This window comes from Mizuhopecten yessoensis, unplaced genomic scaffold, assembly GCF_002113885.1.
Source record: "Mizuhopecten yessoensis strain PY_sf001 unplaced genomic scaffold, ASM211388v2 scaffold5877, whole genome shotgun sequence".
Classification (NCBI taxonomy): Eukaryota; Metazoa; Mollusca; class Bivalvia; order Pectinida; family Pectinidae; genus Mizuhopecten; species Mizuhopecten yessoensis.
In genome coordinates, this window is record NW_018406268.1 from 454736 (window position 1) to 479614 (window position 24879).

The 24879-nt window shown below is 37.3% G+C and overlaps 1 protein-coding gene across 4 annotated transcripts in view; it reads right to left on the reverse strand.

Annotated features, from left to right (window-relative positions):
• LOC110451208 (calcium-dependent protein kinase C-like) overlaps positions 1-23332 on the reverse strand; it is a 168303-nt gene extending 144971 nt beyond the window's left edge. For all 4 annotated transcript variants that reach the window (XM_021499095.1, XM_021499092.1, XM_021499094.1 and 1 more), the window contains exons 1-2: positions 23125-23332; positions 22901-22932 (exon numbers count right to left, since the gene is read on the reverse strand). In XM_021499095.1, coding sequence (XP_021354770.1) covers positions 22901-22932; positions 23125-23264 — 172 coding nt within the window. In that variant the 5' untranslated portion in view covers positions 23265-23332. The remainder of the gene's footprint in view (positions 1-22900; positions 22933-23124) is intronic.
• Positions 23333-24879: the final 1547 nt, after the last annotated feature.

Consider the following 24879-nt stretch of genomic DNA (forward strand, 5'->3'; position numbering starts at 1 on the left):
TAGTACAGCGTAATCCTACAGCCCTGGGCCTACAGCGTAGTACAGCGTAATCCTACAGCCCTGGGCCTACAGCGTAGTACAGCGTAATCCTACAGCCCTGGGCCTACAGCGTAGTACAGCGTAATCCTACAGCCCTGGGCCTACAGCGTAGTACAGCGTAATCCTACAGCCCTGGGCCTACAGCGTAGTACAGCGTAATCCTACAGCCCTGGGCCTACAGCGTAGTACAGCGTAATCCTACAGCCCTGGGCCTACAGCGTAGTACAGCGTAATCCTACAGCCCTGGGCCTACAGCGTAGTACAGCGTAATCCTACAGCCCTGGGCCTACAGCGTAGTACAGCGTAATCCTACAGCCCTGGGCCTACAGCGTAGTACAGCGTAATTCTACAGCCCTGGGCCTACAGCGTAGTACAGCGTAATCCTACAGCCCTGGGCCTACAGCGTAGTACAGCGTAATTCTACAACCTTGGGTCTACAGCGTAGTGCAGCGTAATCCTACAGCCCTGGACCTACAGTGTAGTACAGCGTAATCCTACAGCACTGGGCCTACAGCTTGTACAGCTTAATTCTACAACCTTTGGCCTACAGCGTTGTACAGCGTAATTCTACAACCTTGGGCCTACAGAGCTAGTTCAGCGTAATTCTACAACCTTGGGCCTACAGAGCTAGTTCAGCTTAATCTATCACCAGTAATGATAACTAATCAGTGTTGGTGCAATGGTCTCTTTTTGTCCTCATGTCATCCATGCTGAAATACGACTCCCATTTATATTGTGTAAATTATCCCGAGTACTTGCACCGTATCAATCATTTAATGCACATGCTGTGACAATGTAACTGCTGCCTTCCTTATCAATTATTAAATATCATAAATAGCATTAAGAGAATCAGAAACCGGCGTGTTTTGCTGCCTGACATGCTTGAATCGTGAACAATGCTTTCGAGAGCAGCGCTGTAATATTAATAATATTTGCTGTGAACAGTGCGATAAAATCTCTCAGTATGCTATAGAGCTTTAGTCCCAACATCATGCAACAAGTATCCAGTTAGAAGCAATTTTTGTTATCCATGAAAAGTTCAAGATAACTAAGTACAACTGTACTTCTCCATTATAGTTTCAATTTACGCTCTTTATCCATCTAATTGTCTTTTCTCTCTGTTCCAGAGTGTTGAATTATGTTCATTTACTAGACAAAATGAATTATAGTATGTGTCAAATACCGATGATAGCGATTACAATACACCAGTGAGTAGAGCTACCAAGTGTTGTATCTGGACTAGAGGGGTGCTAAACAGCCAGAAAATGTACCACACTAATTGTGTATAATGGTGGTTTACGAACATCATTACACTTTTTGAATGATTTTTTAAATACGCGCAATAGGTGTAATTATCTTTCATACATATTATCGCACATTATGTACAGATATCGTAGATCACTTGGTACGCAATTATCGGATTTAATATATTTCACGATACCATGTTATATTACAATATGTTGAACATGGATTCAGTGGAAGCTCCTTTGAAATTAGATTGACTTTTTTACCTTAATTGATTTCCGTATCCTTTTGATCAAGTCACGTCATTTCAACAACAGGTTGGATGTTGACAAGAAGAGGAACAAGCAAGACAGACCAGCTTATCACAAATTTGATATATGACACAGCTGTTCATGTACAGTACATCACACTCCAAATATAAAACAAATACCTCAGTCATCTCATCGATACTACAACTCTGAAAATGAATCAGATTACCAGAAACAGGTTAATAAATAGCTAGGTGTAAATAGAACAAAACAACGGAGGAAGGAAATGGAACACTAAAATTGAGTTGGGTATTCACAGTATATTAGTAACACTGGGTAGGGAATTGCTGAGTAACACTTGTGTACATGTCTAGGGCCATCACGTAATTTGTACATGTCTAGGGCCATCACGTAATGTGTACATGTCTAGGGCCATCACGTAATGTGTACATGTCCAGGGCAATCATGACATAAACTTTGCATCATGGGCTATGTCATAGTCTGTACATGTCCTGAGGCCAACATGTCATATATGGAAAGATTTATCAGGATTGAGCCACATTGTTATAAATGTGTTCATGTCCAGGGCCATCCTTTCATGAATGTGTACATGTCCAGGGCCACCATGTGATACATGTGTACATGTCTAGGACCACAATGTCATACATGTGATGATGTGTTCATGTGTAGGGCCACCTTGTCATGCATGTGTCCATGTCCAGGGCCATCATGTCATATATGTGCACATGTCCATGGCCACCATCTCATACATGTGTACATGTCTAGGGCCACCTTGTCATGCATGTGTCCATGTCCAGGGCCATCAGCTCATATATGTGCACATGTCCACGGCCACCATGTCATACATGTGATGATGTGTTCAGGTGTAGGGCCACCCTGTCATACATGTGTACATGTCTAGGGCCACCATCTCATACATGTGTTCATGTCTAGGGTCACCATGTCATACATGTGTACATGTCTAGGGCCACCATCTCATACATGTGTACATGTCTAGGGCCACCATATCATACATGTGTACATGTCTAGGGCCACCATGTCATACATGTGTACATGTCTAGGGCCACCAGTGTCAAACATGTGTATATGTCTAGGGCCACCATGTCATACATGTAAATATATTATTCAGTCGCCATGCCTGACCTAGTGTAATTTCAGACTTGAAAACAATCTACAGCCTGCTTTCAGCCAACTAAAAAATATTTGAAAATGTTCCAGAATACCTAGGGCTTTTACTGTCCACTTCAATATGACAAGAGCAATACAAGGTTAAACATACATTCTGTAAGGATACATATATATAGCTACTCTATAATACACCAGACAAGTGGACAACCACAACAGTCAGTGGTCATTATGTAGTGGTCATTATGTATGTGCATATACAGTGACGATTCCGCACCACCTACACATCCATACTACATCCATACTACAGCCATACGATATCCCTTTCATGACTGTATACACAATACATGTATATACAATCCTGATAGTCCTGAAAATTCAGCTTTAACTCATTTTGACCAAGAAATACAGTACAGCTTTTAAATATCCCCCTTTTTTTAGAGACACTCTACCTTTCAAACTCAATTTTTAACTTTTAGGTCATTAGAATTCCAAACATCTAGAACAAATAATTTATCATACTTTTGTGTATGAATGCCTAAGAGTTGTTACTCAGTCATGTTTTAAAAGATATAGCCATCAGGACCAAGAAATTTGTTTCAGTAAGAAGAAAATCTGGGTTTGAGATTAGCAGGTTTTCACACATACATCAGCTATTTCACCTACATTAAATCATTCAATTCTCAAGAATATTTTTTTTATAAATATCATCAGTATATCTATGTAAAATGATATTATGGCTTGTGATATCACATTTGCATAAAAAAAAAAAATGGCAGGAGGAAGTATAGCGCTTCTTTCTAAAAAAAAAACATAAAAGAAACAGAATATCGAACTTGTGTTGATGGATTATGATTTCATTTTCAATCAAGTGATTTTAATCTCAAATATAATCTGCTGGCTGAAGCTCACAGATTAGTATTTGAGAATAAACTCTTTTGACAGGGTATATATCATTTTCGATCATCAATAAGCGGACATTTTCCATGTAACTAAGGGTTCTTGTCATGCAAGTCAATCAAATCTAATGGAAAACTGCACAGGTCATAATGGTATTGTGTAATTTCTTCAAGACCCAGCAGTCGACTGAATATGCTGTTCATGCTTAATTAATCCCTGTCTCATTGCCCTCTGTTTCCAATGATAAATACTGCTGTCAAGAAGATATTAAAAACGTCGAGCTATTATTACATTAGCAAGCTTTTACCGAGCAACATCCATCATATGGAGCAAAGACAGTATTAAGGACCCGGGAGCTACATGCATATGTCAGCTGATCTGCCAAGTCAGCCAGCAGGACTGTGAAACTACGGGAATATCTCCAAGCTCACAGTGAGCAGGTTATCATAGAACTGTTTTAAACAGGTGTATTATATTCACATAATATTCAACACATTCAACATAAATAATACTGCAGTGTTATTCTGCAAGAAATGGTATAATCTTTTTTGGAAGAAGAAGAATTTTACCAGCACCCCTTTTGAATATTTGTGTTCAAATAGATTTAATTCAATTACCAGGTTAGTACATTATAATCCTAGTTATGTATAATGCAGGTTTTCTATCAATTTAATTCAAACTAAGACTTTGTCTTTAGCAATAGCATGAATATTATTTTCAAAAAAAGAAGATTTTTCTTTTCAAGTAATGTACCATTACAGACTAAAAACTGAAGACTGCATTTTCAACATGACAAACATGTTTTTTGTTGTTTTAGCACAAAGCTCTCTCTCTTTATATTCCGTCTTTGCGTATTGTAGAGTTATCTTCTCTTGGGAGCAGGTATTGATTGTTACGTCATTGGTTTGTGTGAGAAAATCACGTCGTTTTCTCAAAAATTGATGACGTTACTCTCACAAACAAGTGACGTAACAATCAATACCTGCTCCCAAGAGAAGATAACTCTGCAATACGCAAAGACGGAATAGTACACATTACATTAATTATTTCAAGGGTGATTTAATTAAGATTTAAGAATGTTACAACATAAAAAATCTGTGCAATTTTTCATGATTTATTGAATTCTGGTGTAATTTATTTTAACAACTAACACAACAGCATTTTCTTTGATGAAACAATAATTGACCAAACATTTAATGTAATCCATGATAAACCAATTTAATCTGTACCAGCCGATGTGACACAACGGAAACTGTCGTGTCGACATCTGGCTCCAAGGCTCGTCCTGTTTCTGTGATTATTCTATAAATAACATTGATCATCATTTTAGCTCTAAAACAGACTCAATTGTCCGGCTCAAATACTTCAATAAGATTTATTTCAATCTGTTGTTAAGTCAGACAATACTTAAATTAAAACAAAACCAATTATTTCCATTAGGACTTCTCGAGTGTCCTGATCAGCTAGTCACCAGCTGGATTGGGACCGAAATCTTTTAACTGAAAAGTAATCAAAATCAATATCTATAAATGTAACGAATGTTAAAAACTTTAAACCCCTGAAAACCTAGATTTCTCAGAATCTGGCGTCTCGAGATAACTGCAGGAAGCTTAAATCTGCTTTTAAAACAAGTCTACGAGATTTATACACATTCGCGTGCGATCACCTTCCGTGAAAAGGTTAACGAGATCAAGTAAAGTGACTCAACCTCCTGCCAGGCAAAAATGCCCAAAGATTGTATATACAAGGAAACCTGTCTGATCTGAACCTTCAGGATTCCAACATCCTGTCTAATGTAAACAATATGTTGTGTACTGCAGTGTGGCAGATGAGACAGGTTAAACTAACCAATGTTGTATCCCAGATTATCAGATAAGACAGGTTAATCAGACCAATATGCTGTGCCAACAGGTTGTCAGATTAAACAGGTTAATCTATTCACACTGTCATATAACACAGGTTGTCAGGTAAGACAGGCAAATTTATCTGATATGTTGTGTATGTTTGGCTGGCTATTCTGACCAATATATTGTGTCCCAGAGTGTAAGATTAGACAGGCCAATTTGGGCAATGTGTTGTGTTGTCCCACAGGGTGTCAGATAAGACAGGTTAATCAGACCAGCAAGGTGTGTACCATTAGTTGTTGGATTACACAGGTATGACTGTTGAGGAAATTAGAAAAAAAACATAATCTATATTGCTATTATATCAGGCATGATGATATTTTGTAGCCATTACCAAGGCCTTTTATTGTAGTTTCACCCAGCAAGTATTTCTTAAGCTATTAACACATATTTCTTCACATGATACTGGCATTTGCAATCTAAAGTAGGCACCTATAACTTGAGTCGTGATAAAGGACTAATACAACCATGATCAGACTTGATCTATATAGAGCATCAACGTGTTCAGAAATAGATTTTGATGATATTACTTTTTCAGTTCTTTTCTAGCACTGATTACAATAAACTGGAAACAACAAACAAACAGAAACTCAAGGGAAATCAATCAATATCATTCTCGTCATTATTTTAGTGCTTAAAGGTAAGGCTCAAATGGATTGGAAATCAATGTACATCAATGGAAAGCTGAGGAAGTAACAAATACAACAGACATGGAATCAGGCCCTGATAATCCAGTAACCATGCAGCAGTCCCATCTGTTTGCTTAAGGATCCTGCTCCACTAAAGGTAAAACACTAAAAAATTCCAGTGTTAAAGCCTATAACACATTCAGTTACCTCCCCTACACATTCAGTTACCTCCCCTACACATTCAGTTATCTCCCCTTGGTTTTGTTTTAACTGTTACTGTAGTGAGACCTAACCAGGGAACAACCGATGCTGACATAGCTCAGTTGATTAGGGTGACTGTATTGTGATTAAAAGTCCAGGGTTTAAATCCCAGTCTTGTCCATTGCATTTTTTACAAACAGATCATTGCTGGGTTTTTCTTTCTTCCATTTTTTCGTAAAAATTCTTTAAGGTATAGGTTTCTCTTCGGCAATGATTTATTACAGGTACTGTCACCCCAGTTAAAGTAGTTTCAAATTGATAGTCACATTTTTTTGGCAGTGGTACAAGGATACTCAATAATATGAGCCAAGGCTACTCAATTGAACAAACTTGGTAGCCCTTCATCCCAGCATGTCCCTGGCCAAATATCATCACCGGGGTCCTTCACGTTATTCAGAAGAAAATGTTGAAAGATTTTAATATATTTGACCCCTGTGACCTTGAAAATGGGCAAAGGTAATTTATTTGAACAAACTGTGTAGCCCTTGTGATAACCTCAACTTATTATTATTATCTTATGTCAATCAGGACAATGCTCTACCTCAGATATGCTGCTTAAGCTTCTGAAGCCTAATATAGCATTGCAGCCATTTAAGTCAATTTCCCTCTTTTAAGGCTATCTCAGGTCTGCTGTCCTTACAGTTTTTCACCCATCACAGCCAATGACCAGGAACCTTCACAACTGAACAACCTTATTGCAATCAGAGAAAGTGATGACCTCAGGCCTGCTGTGCTTACATGCAACGTTACTGCCACCATCACAACCCCTTCATGCCTACAGAAGTCTTCACAACCTTACAGCCATCAAAGAATCTGAAAGTCTCCATCAGCTGCCCTTATAACCCTACAGTCGCCACAGTGAATGATACTCTTCAGACCTGCATGTACCAATACAGCCATTTATAGACAATGACCCACCCAGGCCTCCCAAACACTTATATCACCCTCAAGCATACCGACTTCACAATGTTACCGCCATCATAGACCCTCCCCAGACATGATGTCCGCCATTATAGACAATAACCCTACTCAAGCCTGCTGACTTCACAACCTTACACCCATCACAGACCCTCCCCAGGCCTAATGTCCGCCATTATAGACACTGACCCGCCTCAAGCCTGCCAACTTCATAACCTTACACAGCCATCACAGACCCTCCTCTGGCCTGATGTCTGCCATTATAGACAATGACCCTCCTCAAGCCTGCTGACTTCACTACCTTACACAGTCATCACAGACCCTCCCCAGACCTGATATCCACCATTATAGATACTGACCCTCCTCAGACCAACCGACTTCACAACCTTACAGCCATCACAGACCCTCCCCAGACCTGATATCCACCATTATAGACACTGAACCTCCTCAGACCAGCCGACTTCACAACCTTACACCCATCATAGACCCTCCCCAGGCCTGATGTCCGCCATTATAGACAATGACCCTCCTCAGACCAGCCGACTTCACAACCTTACACCCATCACAGACCCTCCCCAGGCCTGATATCCACCATTATAGACAATGACCCTCCCCAGACCTGATATCCATCATTATAGACACTGACCCTCCTCAGACCAGCCGACTTCACGACCTTATACAGCCATCACAGACCCTCCCCAGACCTGATATCCACCATTATAGACACTGACCCTCCTCAGACCAGCCGACTTCACAACCTTACATAGCCATCACAGACGCACACCTCAAGCCTGATTTCCTGAAATCAATAACTGATTTCATAGCCTCCACCTCTAGTAATCAGTCAATTACTGCGTGAACAACTCAATTTTGTACAAATACACTTAGCGTGGCACTCAACCGATTTTGAATAAACTGTTACTGTGGATACGGCCAGGCTAGAGGGGACATATGCTTAGAATTTTAAAGGTCATGTGTCTATAAGAAGCAACTGTCACCAAAAAGAATGCAAACACAGGAGGGTTTGTTCATCCTGGTATCATCAAGTTAGATGAGAAAAAACGTATAATCATCTTTTATCGTTTCTCATTAATAGTTAATGCCCTCGCTGTCAAGCAACATTTTAAACATCATAATAATACAGTGAATATTTCTCTTCATGGAGTGTCAATATCAAAACATGACAAAACAAATAGTTTGGCGGGTCGTGATCGGCAAATTGGTCAGTTATTACGGACAAACAAACTCTTATCATCATAACACCTGGCATTGATCTCTCTCTACACACATTGCCTTGAAGTATGTCAGGTATAGACTGTACACAATTGCCACTAGTTTGCTACCTTTGTAGTTCCTATACATATTAAATACAAGGCCACCAAGTACAATTAAGGCCCTTGAAAGTGGATTATCATCAACTACCAGTCCTTAAAGTACAAACAGTCAGCATCACAGCATTCATGGGGAAATCTATCAAATACTAACTTGAACTTTAAGCTGCAGGCTAAGTAATATCAACTCTATATCTTTAGGACTAAATTATGGTTGGTTTAGATTAAATAGTATATAATTTGAAATGAGTTTAGTTGCATATTTAGCTATCCACTGACATAATGATAAAATGTATGAAGTGTCATTGAAATCTGTGCAGCACTTCAGGAGAAGTAATCAAGATACAAATATCACAACTACCCAAACTAATAAAGTGCACATCTATGCAGTACGTACTAGGACTATGAAGTCTAGTCAAAACAAACTTGTATCTACAGTACTAGATGAACTGACAGCTTGTCAAACACCTTGATTGCAGTATTACACACACACACACACACACACACACACACACACCCCTCCAATCCTCCGCTTAATTTTCAACTTATCTTTGTTGTGTTTGGTAAAATAATATAAAAAATGATTTCAAAGACACCATTATAAAACCATATCATTTGTAAAAGAAGCATTACAATTTCTGCCCAGACACGGATTGTCTACAGACTTTCACCCAATTAAAACTTTTGCGTTTCGCTGTAGCACTTCACATGGACTTACTCAGACTAGAATCTTGTGTACTAATATAATATTTGCATAAATGATAAATTTTTTGCCTTCATTTACAAAATTTGAACTGCAGTAAAAATTTCACGATATACATGTGTTTCAGTCTATCTCGATAGTAACCATCTGAATGTACTGTATTATACAGGCAGGACAGCATGTAGCATTAATTGGTATCAGCATGTAGAAATTGAAGCATATATAAAGGAATCATATAAAATCAGGCTCCGAACGCTGGAATCTGCCATGAATAATTCATCGGAACATCAAAGACTTCTTTCCGGGCTCGCTGGTGTCCTATCGATATAAACCAATAGATTACTGGACAGAAGTAAATCTGTAATCGAGCTCTCATAGTGCATCGCACAGACATAATATAACGCCACAAGATTTTTATTTTTACAAATGTAATGAAACCTGCTGTGTATAACCTTCAATGCCAAATGCACTTTGGTACATATGTATACTGTATGTAGGTAATTCCTACAGACTTGGTAAGTACCAAGTAAATGTACTTTGGTATATATGCATACTGTATGTAGATAATTCCTACAGACTTGGTAAGTACCAAGTAAATGTACTTTGGTACATATGTATACTGTATGTAGATAATTCCTACAGACTTGGTAAGTACCAAGTAGTCTTGTTCAATAACAGCGTTACCAGGCTACAGACATACTGAGTTCATTTTGCATTTTGTAAACATGTTTTGCCTTGTTAGACTGATTAGTAAGATAGCCCAGCACGATTAGAACGCATTCGTTGTATATATGATATTGATGCATGGTGTGGTTTCACGTAGTACATACATCACTGTATTATGAATACAATGACTTCACTATGTAGAGTAGCAATGTACAGGTAATGACGTATGGACACTTGCCCATCGTACAGCTGGTTCAGGTCATCGTTAGTTACCTGTGCAAATGTGCCCATCATGTGCTCGTAATATACTACATCATGGTGCATATTTTCAGCTAGCCAGTCAGGTCACTTCGACAGTATAGGCCTGTACATATTGTAGTCACTAGATATACCAGAGACATTCTGATTACGAAAGACCAGTAATGATCAAACCCTAAACCTATATCACCCTCAAATTACCGACCTCATTCATATCAGTCTCATATTACCGACCTCATTCAATGGGTTAAGTAAACGTCATAAAGCATTAAAGGTCCTTGCCCCAGTCTCATTTATGTTCATGTACAAGAAAATTCCTCAAATTTTCCCATTTGGAAGCATTGTTGGAATTTTAAAAAACTTTGTCAGGAAATTTTTCTTAAATCTAGCAATGCTTTTCAATAGAAAACTTTAAAGAATTTCTTCAAGTTAAGGAATGTTTGTGAAAATGGGGCCATGTAATAATGTGCGTTTAAAATTACAGCCAAAGACTGACCAAGGAACTCCTTCAGTTTTAAGCTAACAAACACATACTCCCTATTTAAAACTGAAGATTGAAGACACATCAGGAAAATAACCAAATCATGTTACAACCAATGATGCAACTAGGGAATAAAACAACATATTCACCAAACAACAATTGTCTTACTAATATGAACTAAAGACACAATTAAAACAAATTCCCTATACATAACCCATAGAGCAGGTCTTACAATAACATATATGAAATATATGTTTGCTGACACACTAGATCTGAACCATTACTGACACTTCAAATAATTACACGAAAACCCTGAAAACCTTGAGCAAACAAACCCAGAAAACAGAATCAGCACAACCAAAACTTCATCCAGCATTCCATGTAAATACTAACGTGGCAGTTCAAATATGGGTTATTTCATTGAAAGATCTGTTTAAACAAAACAAGAACAGAATCAGTGAAAACTGACTCCTGAAGAAAATGACATTACGTTATTTTAGACCTTGTGTTTATATCAACATCTTAAACTCATTCACCCCTGCAATTTCCTTATGAACTATTCCAACCTTTGAATTGGAAAAGTTCACATACGTCTTCAAGGGTGAATGAGCTAAGAAAAGTTCACATATGTCTTCAAGGGTGAATGAGCTAAGAAGTGTATCTCGAAGACATAAAGCCATAAGATTCTGTTCTTGTCTTGTTTAAACAGATCTTTAAATGAAATAACCCATATTTGAACTGCTACGTTAGTATTTACATGGAATGCTGGATGAAGTTTCTGTTGTGCTGCTTCTGTATTCTGGGTTTGTTAGTTCAAGGTTTTATGGATTTCGTGTATAAAGGCTTCAGTGGCAAAAGGTACAAAACCTATTTTTCGATATAAGTTTTATTTCAAGCTATATTATGTAAGAATTTACCACTAAAAAGATAATTGTATACAATGAAATTGTTTTGTTAAGTACAGTGCTGAACACGTTTTGATTTAAAGGCACAAGCAATGAAAACGCTTTTTATGGGTTAAAAAAATGACCTTCACCTTGACCTGGCAAGATGTAACATCATGTAATTGCATTGAAGTGTTCTTGACATTGCCATAGTGTCACTCTACATGTATGTGTAATAAACATCCGCAGATATGACTCACGATTCAAAAGCATTCCTCAACTCTGACAGTTGATTTAAATAAGGTTTATGTAATTCTCATTATTTACTTTTCAGATGAGAAAAGCTAATTTCATATGTAGGCAAAAACCATGATGTTTTTCTTAATTTGAAAATAAACAAATTAAAGTAGGATTAAAATAATAGTGATTCAATGTAATTTTTGTAACTTATGCATTGTGAATTTATCTATTAGTGATCTTAATATAAGCTTTATTCAAAAAACAATTATGAGATAAATTTATACACTTAAATTGATTACTCTAGTTGGTCTGGGGAGTAGTGCCCAGGGGTCTTAATGTGGGAGGAAACTGGAGTACCCGAAGAAAACCTGTGTATTGATGCAGGTGACCCATCACCTTTTCACATCAGGAAATCGAACCCCAACTGCCTTGGTGAATGGTGAGTGTGCTTTACACCAACCGACCAATCACTGATTTAATTATTTAGGAAAAACATACTATTAACAGCATAAAAGTGTCTTTATCGTCAGTGTCAATGATGTTCCCAGAACGGCCAAACATCACCTAAATGCTTGCTTCATACATAGATATATGGGGATTAAAACAAATTTGGATGAAAAACTACCCCATAATTGTTATCTCTTTGTAGAAAACACTGAAAAATCAAGAAAGAAAAAAAATGAAACCAATACATATACCCTTTCATGTCCTAGCCCTATAAAAATTACATGAACTTTACGGAACAATGTATATATACCTGGATAGGAAATTAAATCAGACCCCAAACCGTGGACAACTTTGAGGGTGTAATCAAAGTGTACTTCTATATAATGTTCCTTATCTACAAGGTGGTTCAATGTGTTAAACGCCTAGGGAATGATGCTGTCTACCAAACTACATGGGCTCATCTTAGCCTCCTACTGAGACCTGTTAATCTTCTTCGCAATTTTCTTCCCAAAATAGCCAACTGATCAAGTCTGATGGCAAAAACAAAGTTTAGGTAAGCAGAATGAATGGTGCGTCACCGACATTTCTGTCGTTCCACAGTTTACATTAATTTGTCACCAACTCCTGTCCTGTATATGGAATTTTCCTAATTATGGATAATGTCCTGCGCTTCCTAACTCTGTCTACTCCGCTCGTGAGCAAAGGTGCGCTGGTTGTGTTTACAGAACTTGTCAATTACATCGGTAGCTGTCTCCTAAATAATCAAATTTAATCGAAACTTTCAATTTAAGTTCCGTGTATTTTTAACCCTAAATAGCTTTACTTTCACAACATTTTGTCAGCATCATTACGCCTTACGTTTTGAAATTAATCAGTGTTAAACTTGGAACCATGTTGGATGACTCCTGTTGACTGACAAGACTGTTGGTTTTACTTCATGAACGAAAATGAATGCTTCCGTGATGAAACCTAAAGAACCATAAAAAACTGTTAAATTACAAAAATATACAGCTGTAGGATAATATAGTTGGATTTGACCTAAATTTGACCATTCATTCAAAGCTAGCAGATCCTACATTTACACAAGATTTAGATTAAGAATTATTGTGGTTTTTAGATGTTGTAAGTCATCAGTCCATTCACAAGTGTTATCATGAAAAATAATGTCACTTTATTCATATTTGTTTAGTAAGAAAAAATGCCACTTAGATCACAAATGTCAAAGTCAGAAAAATTACAATAGCAGTCAATACATGAATAGTGACACTTCATTCACAACTGTTTGGAAGAAATAGTGCCACTCTATTCACCAGCAGGATATGGTAAGAAATAGTGTCACTCTTTTCACCAGCAGGATATGGTAAGAAATAGTGTCACTCTTTTCACCAGAAGAATATGGTAAGAAATAGTGTCACTCTTTTCACCAGCAGTATATGGTAAGAAATAGTGTCACTCTTTTCACCAGCAGTATATGGTAAGAAATAGTGTCACTCTTTTCACCAACAGGATATGGAAGAAATAGTGTCACTCTTTTCACCAACAGGATATGGAAGAAATAGTGTCACTCTTTTCACCAACAGGATATGGTAAGAAATAGTGTTACTCTTTTCACCAGCAGGATATGGTAAAAAATAGTACCACTATTTTCACCAGCAGGATATGGTAAAGAACTAGTGTCACTCTTTTCACCAACAGGATATGATAAGAAATAGTGCCACTCAATCTTTCGCATTTGTCCTGGGCAGAAATTGTGCCACTCTGCCCACAGGTGTCTGGAAATAAACAGTGCCACCTTGTCCATAGATTTCTGAGCAGAAATAGTGCCACTCGGTGTATAAGTGTCTGGGCATAAAAAGTGCCACACTGTCCACAAGTATCTGGGCATAAAAGTACAATGCTGTACATAAGTGTCTGACCAGAAATAGTGCCACTATGTCCACAAGTATCTGGGCATTAAAAGTGCCACTCTGTCCACAAGTGTCTAAAACAGAAATAGTGCCACTATGTCTGTAAGTGTCTGGTCGAGACGAGGGGGCTCAAGGACACTCGCACATCTATGACTAAATACTAAACAAAGTGTAGCTGAATTGAGTCATTTCGGTACATATATAACAACTATTGTACATAAGCTTACAGTGTAGCCGAAATCGACATCGATTTTGTGGACAACTGGTACACATTTTACACATTTGTGTGCATACGGTTCGCTGGTCATTTGTCTGATGAAGGTGACAGTGTACATATTGTACTAGTCCTCAAAACGTCACATAGAAAATAGTATTGGTTGTGTAAAAAAGAACTTCTCATAATACTTATCACATCTATCAACATACATGTACACTTACATTTATGTAGGTACATAATATCACACTGGAAATTTGAATAATTATGATTTAATTAGCCCTGCGAGGCAGTTATAATCTATAACAGGAACATCTTTAATGCAGAATGTATGTTGTCTGTTCATGAACTGTTAATGTATGTAATATCAATGTCCCAGAGCACAGCATTTTACACGATAATCATGTTATCCGTTAATTGATCACGGATTTCTGCTTGGGGCAAAATGTGCACGAATTTTCAAAGTTGAATTAGTCACAACGGCATGCAAATCGTGTCAATTCCAGAGCATGTTGACAAGGAAGTTTGACAGTAATTGACAGCCTCACAGACAGACCTACTAGTTCTGTTTAATTTTTACAGTTGTTAAATTTTTATTGGGATGCATTTCGATTATTGAATCTATGAATATACCAAACAAGAACTGGAAATATCACATACACAAGTTAATCTGGAGTTACAGATATAATGTTTAACTGTATTGTGTCAATGAATACAGTCACAGCTGGGTGTGGGTTGATACAATAAACAAGTGCGGTACATGTATCTGTCTAATTCAGATGAAGACTTAGGTAGAACATGCGTTTTCATTTTAGCACATTTTGCAATTCTTTTATGTTTCTGTTATAATTTCTATACCAAAAAAAAATGGTTCTGACTATCCGATTTATATTGATTCAATTTGGTTCCCCATAAACCCTGAAGGGCCAAATTTCATTTTTTCCCTGAAAAATCTAAGCTGTATTTTCCAAACAACCTTCATGTTTCCAAAGATAGGATATTCTCTAAAATTTTAATTTCATGAGGACGATATGTTTTCCTCACTCAACACTGAGCAAGATGTCTTAATTGTTGTATTGTGGAAACTGCATGGAAACTGGAAACTTCTCTCTTCGCAACTTTAGAAGGAACTTGAAATTTGAATGTGACATCAGAAGCAGTCCAACTTTGGGACTTGTTTTAGTCTTAAAGAAAACCACATTTTTTCTCATTCATGTGCAATGACAGAACTGTTTGGGGCGAAAAAGGGGATGTAAAAATTTCTATCTTAAACTCCATTTTATGTATGTGATGTCACAATGAAACAATAACATTGACGTGACATCACAAATTATCGGGAACATTTTGATGCTGCAAAGCAGAAACTGTGATTCCTGTGTGCGATTTCTGAGCTAATTCTGGTTATTTGAAAGAAATAGGCTTTCATGCTCTTGGATGTATGATAGGGAATTTCCATCGGCAGAATTTTTAAATTGGTGCAAAAATTACGTTGAAAACCCCTTGGGTGGAATATCCCTATATCCTACACCCCTGGGCATGAAAGTCTTATAGTATGTTTATCAGAAGGTTTGTTTCAATGTACATGTAGGCAAGATCTTTTTGGAAAAGCTTGTTGATGGTTCTTATCTGGAAATGTCTGTTTTAAATATAATTTAATGACTTGTTTGGTTACACAGCTGACGTACCACATCAAAACACATTTTTATATATATCAATAATAGGGAACGGAAGAGTTAGCATTATGATTTATATCCAATTCAATGATGATGAGACATGTACAGTTAGGTGCGTTTCGAACAGAGTCTCCGTGAAGATCACCTTGTAGACACTGATATATAGCGCACATTTTCTGTATTCAGCGACTCGTCCATTTGTAAGTATAATCACTGTGTCAGTGACATACCTATCATTTCCGATCTCACACTGTCACTGAATGCATACGTAATTGCGAACGTACTATGTGTGGTATACGTTAAAAACTGTACAGATGAATATCAACGTTCATATAAATATACATATTTAAATACCCTAGCAGGAATGAATTACGATACATGTACATGACTTGTATCATTCCAGCAGTTTTTGCATGTAGACTGTTTAAATGTGAATGGTGATTATACCATAGCTACAGGCTATGTATAAAACGGATACAATTAGAAAGGGGGAGACCAACCAATACCAACCCATTGTAGGTACTAGGAATTAAGGCTTTCTTAAAGCAATCAGTGTACAGGGTGGCCTCACTGCAGTAACAAACTAAAATATATAAATGCGTAGGCGTTTTCACAACATTAACCTACTTCAAAAGGCAAGTACATCACTACATGTACATATAGGTAAAAGGAAGGCAGGTATATATAGACAAATTAATGTCTTCCACTTATTTGTGAGGCTGGTAAATGTTGTGAAAAATCTTACCCAGGATGTTTAACTCATTCACCCCTGAAGACACATTTGAACTCTTCCAAATCAATGGTTGGAATAGTTCATTATGAAATTTCAGGGGTTATAATGAGTTCAGCTGATTTCATGCTGTATGCTAGATCTCACTGCCTTTCAGACATGGAGGACACACGTACCGAAGCATAATAGCCACACTTAGTCCATTATTATCAATAGCTTATGGTCTATTTATTAGCCTTAAATTACTCAAAGTGTAAATTTAGTATAATTTATTATATAATTAACATACATACATGTACTCTATCTAGTACTTCATGTCCTTAAATTCTACAACTCCAGTAAAATGGGATCTGCTGCCAGGTTTCCGTGGGCGTACAGGTTTAGCCGTAGCCTCCAATCAATGGGGATACCCCGAGGACAAAATCTTGCCATCTCTTGCTATATCATGCATCATAGCTATCATCGTCTAACCAGATTTAACATGAAGACCGTCATTATTAGTACTAACTATCTGTATTTGACACAATAATTATACATCATTGCTTGATGCCTTATATAAAGAGTAGACAGTTTTGTTTTAATTATTTGACAATCTTAAAAAGTTTTGCTTTAATGCATATACCAGGGATGCTTAAGTTCTACGGAAATGACTCATTCTCCTTTCACGAGACACAATTTTGTAAAGATTAACTGCAGAATGAGAAAGACATGATCTCGTGTTTCTCTATTCCGTTCATTTGCATGACAACATAATATACAATGGCCATGTTTTCTTTTGAAATATTATCTTGCTAAATACCATAAGCTAATATTTTATCAGAAGGGAAATATAACTTCACAGGGTTTGAATATAAGGAAAATTAAATTGGTGCAAAAATAAGCACTACACATGTAGCAGGTGCTTTTATACCTTTAAATATATATATATATATATATGAATTGGGATCACTCTGAATAACTCCAAAATGTGGTAAACATACCGTGAAACCTATCTATTTTGACAACCTGTTGGACACCATATAGAGTCAGATAAGACAGAACATCAGAATACACAGGTCTTGATCATCTTCATCAGAAATGAGACTGCACCATTAGTTTGGATTCTACAGGATTTTGGAATAATCAGGTGTCTGATTATACAGGTTTTTGTACATACATGTAATGTGATATCTATTTCTAGGAAACGTTCCTCTGCGTTAATGGCGAGTTGAAATCCTCTGGCAGTGTTAGACCTATAGCTACCAGCCCAAGTCACCGGATCTTCATAGGTTTTTTCAGGTTCTGACATCAAATACAAAATTAGCTTACTGCTAAGGAGATTAGTTCTAATGCTATCAGCAGTGCGGTAAATATTCCAAGCCTCGGAGAATCACTCGATGATTCCAGAAAGACTTGTGATGTCATAGACGTACACGTTGTCTATACAAGTAACCGCATCACAAAGCTTCCTACACATCCAGCGGAAAATATTCGGACAAAAATTTAAAAGCAATGAGCTTTTTTTTTTAACCGTTCATGTAATATGTTTATCAATTATATGACTCTGAATTAAATTCCAGTGCTCGTCATCTAAGCGGTCGACTGTCTACAAACATCAGTTTCAATTCACAAGTTTCGCTGTAATTTGTAAGGATGAACACATTCTCATGGTGATCTTATCTCATGGTTTGTTGACAGTCACCGCGTACTGTAAAATATCTGGGGAATTTTTGGATCGTAAACCATCTTATTGAAGGGACAATACAGATGAACATCTCAAAGAGACACCGAGACAGATACATCAAAAAATGCAAGGCAAACGCTAATATTCTGATAATGATTCTGAAACATTCATTGAACTGTACCATGGAGCCTCGCTCTGCAAACAGCAGGACAAACTGGAACTTTTAGTAAGAATGGGAAAAGTGCTAGTCAGAGACGACATATAAAGCAAACACCAAACTTTTGGTGACATGACATCATGTCGATTGACAGGATTCCTTTTTAACACATGATGACATGTCGATTGACAGGATTCCTTTTTAACAAATGATGTCACGTCAATTAACAGGATTCCTTTTTAACAAATGATGTCATGTCAATTACAGGATTCCTTTTTGGGACAGGATGTCATTTCGATTGACATGATTCCTTTTGGGGACATGACACCATGTCCCTCGACAGTATTCCTTATGGGGGAAATGACGTCATATGCCTAACGATTGTTATTATTCCTTTGTGGACATGACGTCATGTGAATTGACAGGATTCCACTAAAATCAAGAGTCTGTAGAATCAAGGATCCCAGTAACACATTTGACAAAATAAGAATTTATTATTTGCCAGTGAATTCAAAATATGTCTCCTTCATTTTACTAGTATCAATACAGAAACTTCAATCCAAAACTTCAATCCGAAATTAGAACAACTTTTACAAGCTAGTCTGGAAAGAACACACTATTCATTTTTTATCCAATCAATAACTAGTTTGCTTATAGAGACAGGTGTTGTGTTTAGGTCCAATATATCGGCATACACGACAGACTTGTTTTAGTCCCTATTAATATCGTAAATTATCAAAATATTGTCCGACAACGACTGTACAAATATTTACAGCTTTTATTTTGTCCTCTGCTTTGTTCATGTGCCTGCACAGTGATGGCTTATCTGACCAGTAATGAATTCATAGTTAGAATGATCGTAAGGTATGCAGGCTCTAATTAACTCATTTTTGTTCATGGTCTCGTTGAATTTGCTCAACATTTAACATTATTTATTAATTTTCATACATTCCTCATGGCAGGAGAATTACCGTAACACTATCTATAAATATTTTACATTATTAATTAATTTTCATACATTCCTCATGGCAGGAGAATTACCGTAACACTATCCATAAATATTTTACGTCAGTCTGCGAATAACAGAGATAAGGATTTACCTTTATGATTTATAGCAAATGACGTCTATACTTAATACTGTGTAATTATACCAACAGATTTTGATGTGAAACAGGTGTGCAGGCTTATAATCATATGTTCAATTATTCATTAAAAATGTGACATTTGTTTTCATATGATCAACATATATTATAGACTCTGTTATAAGACTCTTATAAAACAAGACCGCATGCATAACAAGTACATGAGCGTGTTAGTTCTGACGCAGGAAAACAAAAGTGCTCCATGAAATATTAATCTGTAGCTTCATGAGGAACACATAAAAGTGGGTTGCTGTTCCCCTGGGGGCCTCGGTGGTGGAGGAGATGAGTCGCGTCTGTCATTGCTACGTCCCTCCAACGACAAGGACCAGTAAGCCAGCGTTCCTAAGCCACACACTAAATGTCAGTCTGATCATTCTTCCAGCACCTGCTTAAACTTCTTTAAAATATTTATGTCAACCCTATCCGCTAAATTCCTGACTACATATCATACCTGTCACTCTAGTGCCCAAAAATAAGAGTTACTTTATGTTTGAATATATTAGGCAATTGTTTAAGAGAACAATGTGCCTCTCTGACAAGTCCACCTTCACAGCTCAGAAATATACATCACTGGTCTTAAACTAAACAAACAGGGGGTTGCCTTATTATCACCAACATAGTGGTCACAGACAAATGCTAAATGTCCTTTTGTAAAATCAAAACACTTTTTTCATTTTAAACAATAGAATAATAAAACTGTTTGTACAAGGATACTTTTTTTTCAGTTCAATAAATTCTATTATCGATTACTCAATAATGGCAACATAAACACCTCAACATTTGTGCTATATGTAGCCATGCATGTGTGTGTTGTGTAGTTAGTATACATGTATGTGTTGTGTAGTCAGTATACATGTATGTGTTGTGTTGTCAGTATACATGTATGTGTTGTGTAATTAGTATACATGTATATGTTGTGTAGTCAGTATGCATGTATGTGTTGTATAGTCAGTATACATGTATGTGTTGTGTAGTCAGTATACATGTATGTGTTGTATATACAGTAGTCAGTACACATGTATGTGTTGTGTAGTCAGTATACATGTATGTGTTGTATATACACAGTATATATGTATGTGTTGTGTAGTCAGTATACATGTATGTGTTGTGTAGTCAGTATACATGTATGTGTTGTGTAGTCAGTATACATGTAAGTGATGTGTAGTCAGCATACATGTATGTGTTGTGTAGTCAGTATACATGTATGTGTTGTGTAATCAGTATACATGTATGTGTTGTGTAATCAGTATATATGTATGTGTTGTATAGTCAGTATACATGTATGTGTTGTGTAGTCAGTATACATGTACATGTTTTAGAGTCAGTTTATATGCATGTGTTGTGTAGATAACAAATATTACAAATGGTTTTTTCAAGCATATATGCATTCACACAGCAAAAAGATGTTCATCATCATTTCCCACTTTTATATCATACGATATATTTCCAACAACATCTAGAACTTTCTTGTGAATATTTCAGACCTTGTAGATAGTTGATTTATTATATAACTCTATTATCAGTAACTAAAGCACAAAAAAAACACTAAAATTGATAATACCAGCAGAAAATTCATTTGACATGCTGGCCTGTCAACATAGTCAGGAACATTTACACTCTCATATGAAATATCTAAGATCAATAAAAAACAATTTCCAACTTCTACAGCTTGTATAGACCCAAATCATAACCAGGGCTGTCAAATTATCTGCCATGACAGGTGACATGTAGAATATACACAGTAATATACAGACAGGCCGAACTCAAAACTGAGAGCATATGTTTTGTGACAATTAAGTGCAGGCTGTCTGTCCCTGTTAACTACGTCACTGCATATTTACTGAATGGGGATCCAGAAATGTTTTGATAGAAAAATCATACATCCTCTGGCCCCAGTTATGTTATCTCAATGTCATTAGTGTAAAGTTTACAGATGCTGTGGAGTGGAGTTGTTCAGGTGTAATCAGTCCGCAACAATGCTCTGTGCATTATAAACTTTACACTTTTATTGTGTAGTGTGAATCCAGCCAAACAAACACAGGTATCACGTTTTTAAGACATTAGGAAGGATAGCATGTTTTTGTCTCTTCTCTGAAAGGTTGAGTCACTGGTAAACAGCAAAAGCAGTATACGACTCAACTTTTAAGAGTAATTTGATTCCCCTTAAATAGAACTGACAGGGCATTGGCATAGGATGGTTCAGTGACTTTCGCTGCATCAAGGATTGTGTGGTTACATTTGTTTAAATACAGGAAATTATCAGCATACAAAATGTCTTTAAGACTTGACATCACAATACAAAAAGTATCCATGTTTGATTGTGACGTTCAATCAACATTTGTTTTTTATGTATTTTTTTTGGGGGGGTGGGGGGGGATCATAACACTGGCATTGCTAGGGAAATGTAATCATCAGAAAATTCAAGAGATTGGCATTGAACGTCATATGTATTGAACTCTTATATGTCACCCACTTTTCTTACGTTTTCATACAAACTTGTGAAGATATCAGAAACTCATTAATCATTCTCATGAAATAGATGTTTTCAAAGCCCTTATGAGACCCCTCTATACATATAAAATAGATCAATATTTATATGCGTGTTAAAATTCAAAAAAATATTTTTTTCAAAATTCCAATTAGCTAATGAAATGCAGTTTAAAAAGGAAATTATGTTCTCATTTTAATTAGCCTTTACCTTCTTAGAAAACACAATGACTCAGGTTTAAATCAGATTAACATGGTAAGAAGATTCTGCTGCAGAGTACGCCATTTAATCTGATGTTCAGTTCTGACGTGACCAGACTGTCTCTCCAGCTCTCACCCATAACAATTTAATTTAGCAGAAGAGATGGTAAACTCATTTACACTGCCTTTTATGGACCATAATAAATAATTATTGTAAATTTACTAAATTAACTAGTCCAAAATGTAGCACAAACAGAACAAGATTGAAATAGATGAAAGTCAAAACAAGTCAGGGAGACCAGTCAAGTCCATAGTAATCGTACTTGCTATCGCCTGTCAGATCGCTTACTATCAGCCTCTGCAACCAGATTCACTTCCGGAATACACACACATGCACGAACCAAAATACAGCTCGATATTACCTACCTTTGCACTGAAATCCTTGCTTTCCGAATCCCCTGAAAGTAAACAGAGGCAGACACGAATTAAAAGCACATCCACAGAAAAAATGACAACTTCAACATTCGTATAAATCGCGAAACGAATGAGACGAGTAACTGTGTATAACGAGGATTACGCTAAGATTCTCGAGTGCTGTGATTGCCGAGTAGGGCGCTAGTTTACACCCTGCAAAATCAACCAAAACATACCATATAAAATCTTTACAGTGGCTACAAAACGTAGGCTGTTTAAAGAATCTCGGAACGAATTTGTGATCCTTCACTTCATGCACATTTTTCTGCCTTAAAGCTCCTCTTCGATGAACTCCCTTCACCTTTTCGTCAGCCATTTTGACACAGCGCGAGCGATCGTACGGTGCGGGCTGACAATACTCGATTCAGGGCCTTGTGTGTGATGCTCAGCGCTAACGTAGAAAGAGCGAACAACTCTGTGTAGAGTCACTGATTGGTACACTCACTGCCGACCTAAACACTGAACGGTATCCTCTTGCAGCCAATGTTATTTGCATTTTCCTGTGTTTGGGAATAAAAAGAGGGCGTGGCCCGAATAATCTACGATCGGGTCAGGAACGTATAAATGATTTAGTAAATATACGTCTCTGGTAGACTGTTTCCCCTGCGGATGTTATACAACATTAGACCTACATCATAATATATTGTCTATGATGCTAAAAGCAGATCGAATTGTGTGATAAACATATACATGTAAGTGTAGTAGTGTAGTTAATTATTAGGGACCATTTATATCCACATCCACAAGATATGTCCGATATGATGATGATAATGAGGATGATGATGTTTGTTGTGCGAGATATGTATTGATGCATTGGAAGCTATATTTTAATAATGATGACGATGATGATGATGATGATGATGATGATGATGATGATGATGATGATGAGGATGCAGATTGTTTGTGGGTGAGGTGTATTGTAGCAATGATGATGATGATGCATGTACACATCCATATACAGTATTTTTGTGTGTGAAAGAGAATGTGTGTGAGGATCTTTATGTAATAAAAACTTTGAAAAATACAAAAAATACAAAAAAAAAAATATGTCCGCGCATGCTATCATCATGACCATCAGATAATTGCTGACATCCACAAACAAGATATTAATTCCAATTTATTATTAATAAGATTGTTTTTAAGTGTTGCATCCGCGCCTCCTCCCAGGCGTGTAGCTTCCATGTAAGCCAATAAGCCCGGGCTTGCACATGATTTTGACAAGTATAGGTTTTCATGACGTTTTTTTTTCTTGCTGATACTATAAAGTGGAGTTTAAGTTTTGAATATATAGTATACATAGGTAAAAACCAGACAATGTATGTATGTAGGGTGTACAAANCCACCCCCACCCTCCCCTCCTGCACGACCAGACCGGTATTCGAACCCGAGACCCTCTGAACTCTAGACGGACGCTGTACGAATCGCTACATCCATTCATACCAGTGGTGGAGTGCTAGTGGTAGCAGAATGTCAGACGCCAGTCTACGGCAATGCAAGTAGCTGTAGATATTAATGTGAAGAAAAAGAATCACTGCCTCCCCAGGTAACAGGAGAAAGAGAAATGCGACGGCCAGACTGGAATTCGAACCCGGGAACCTCCGAACTCTAGACGGACGCTCTAGATCTACGTGTTGAACTTGGTGTACCGATCGCGACCAAGTCCAGTTCCGCTACAAATATAACGCATGTNCTAGCGGATTAAAACGAGAAAACAGACATCAGGACGTGGGAAATGACCCCTGAGACGGGGGAGACCCCCAGACCCCCCTTAAAGGGAGGGGGAGACCCCCTCCCGTACCCTCCCCCTGCTCGCGCTTCGGCAACCCCATGTCGGGCTTCCACATAAAAGGGCTAGCTACGCGCCTGTCTGTCGATTCGTCCGTCAGTCAATTCGACCCATGTTGTAAAATGCAAATGTGCTGTTGTTGTTT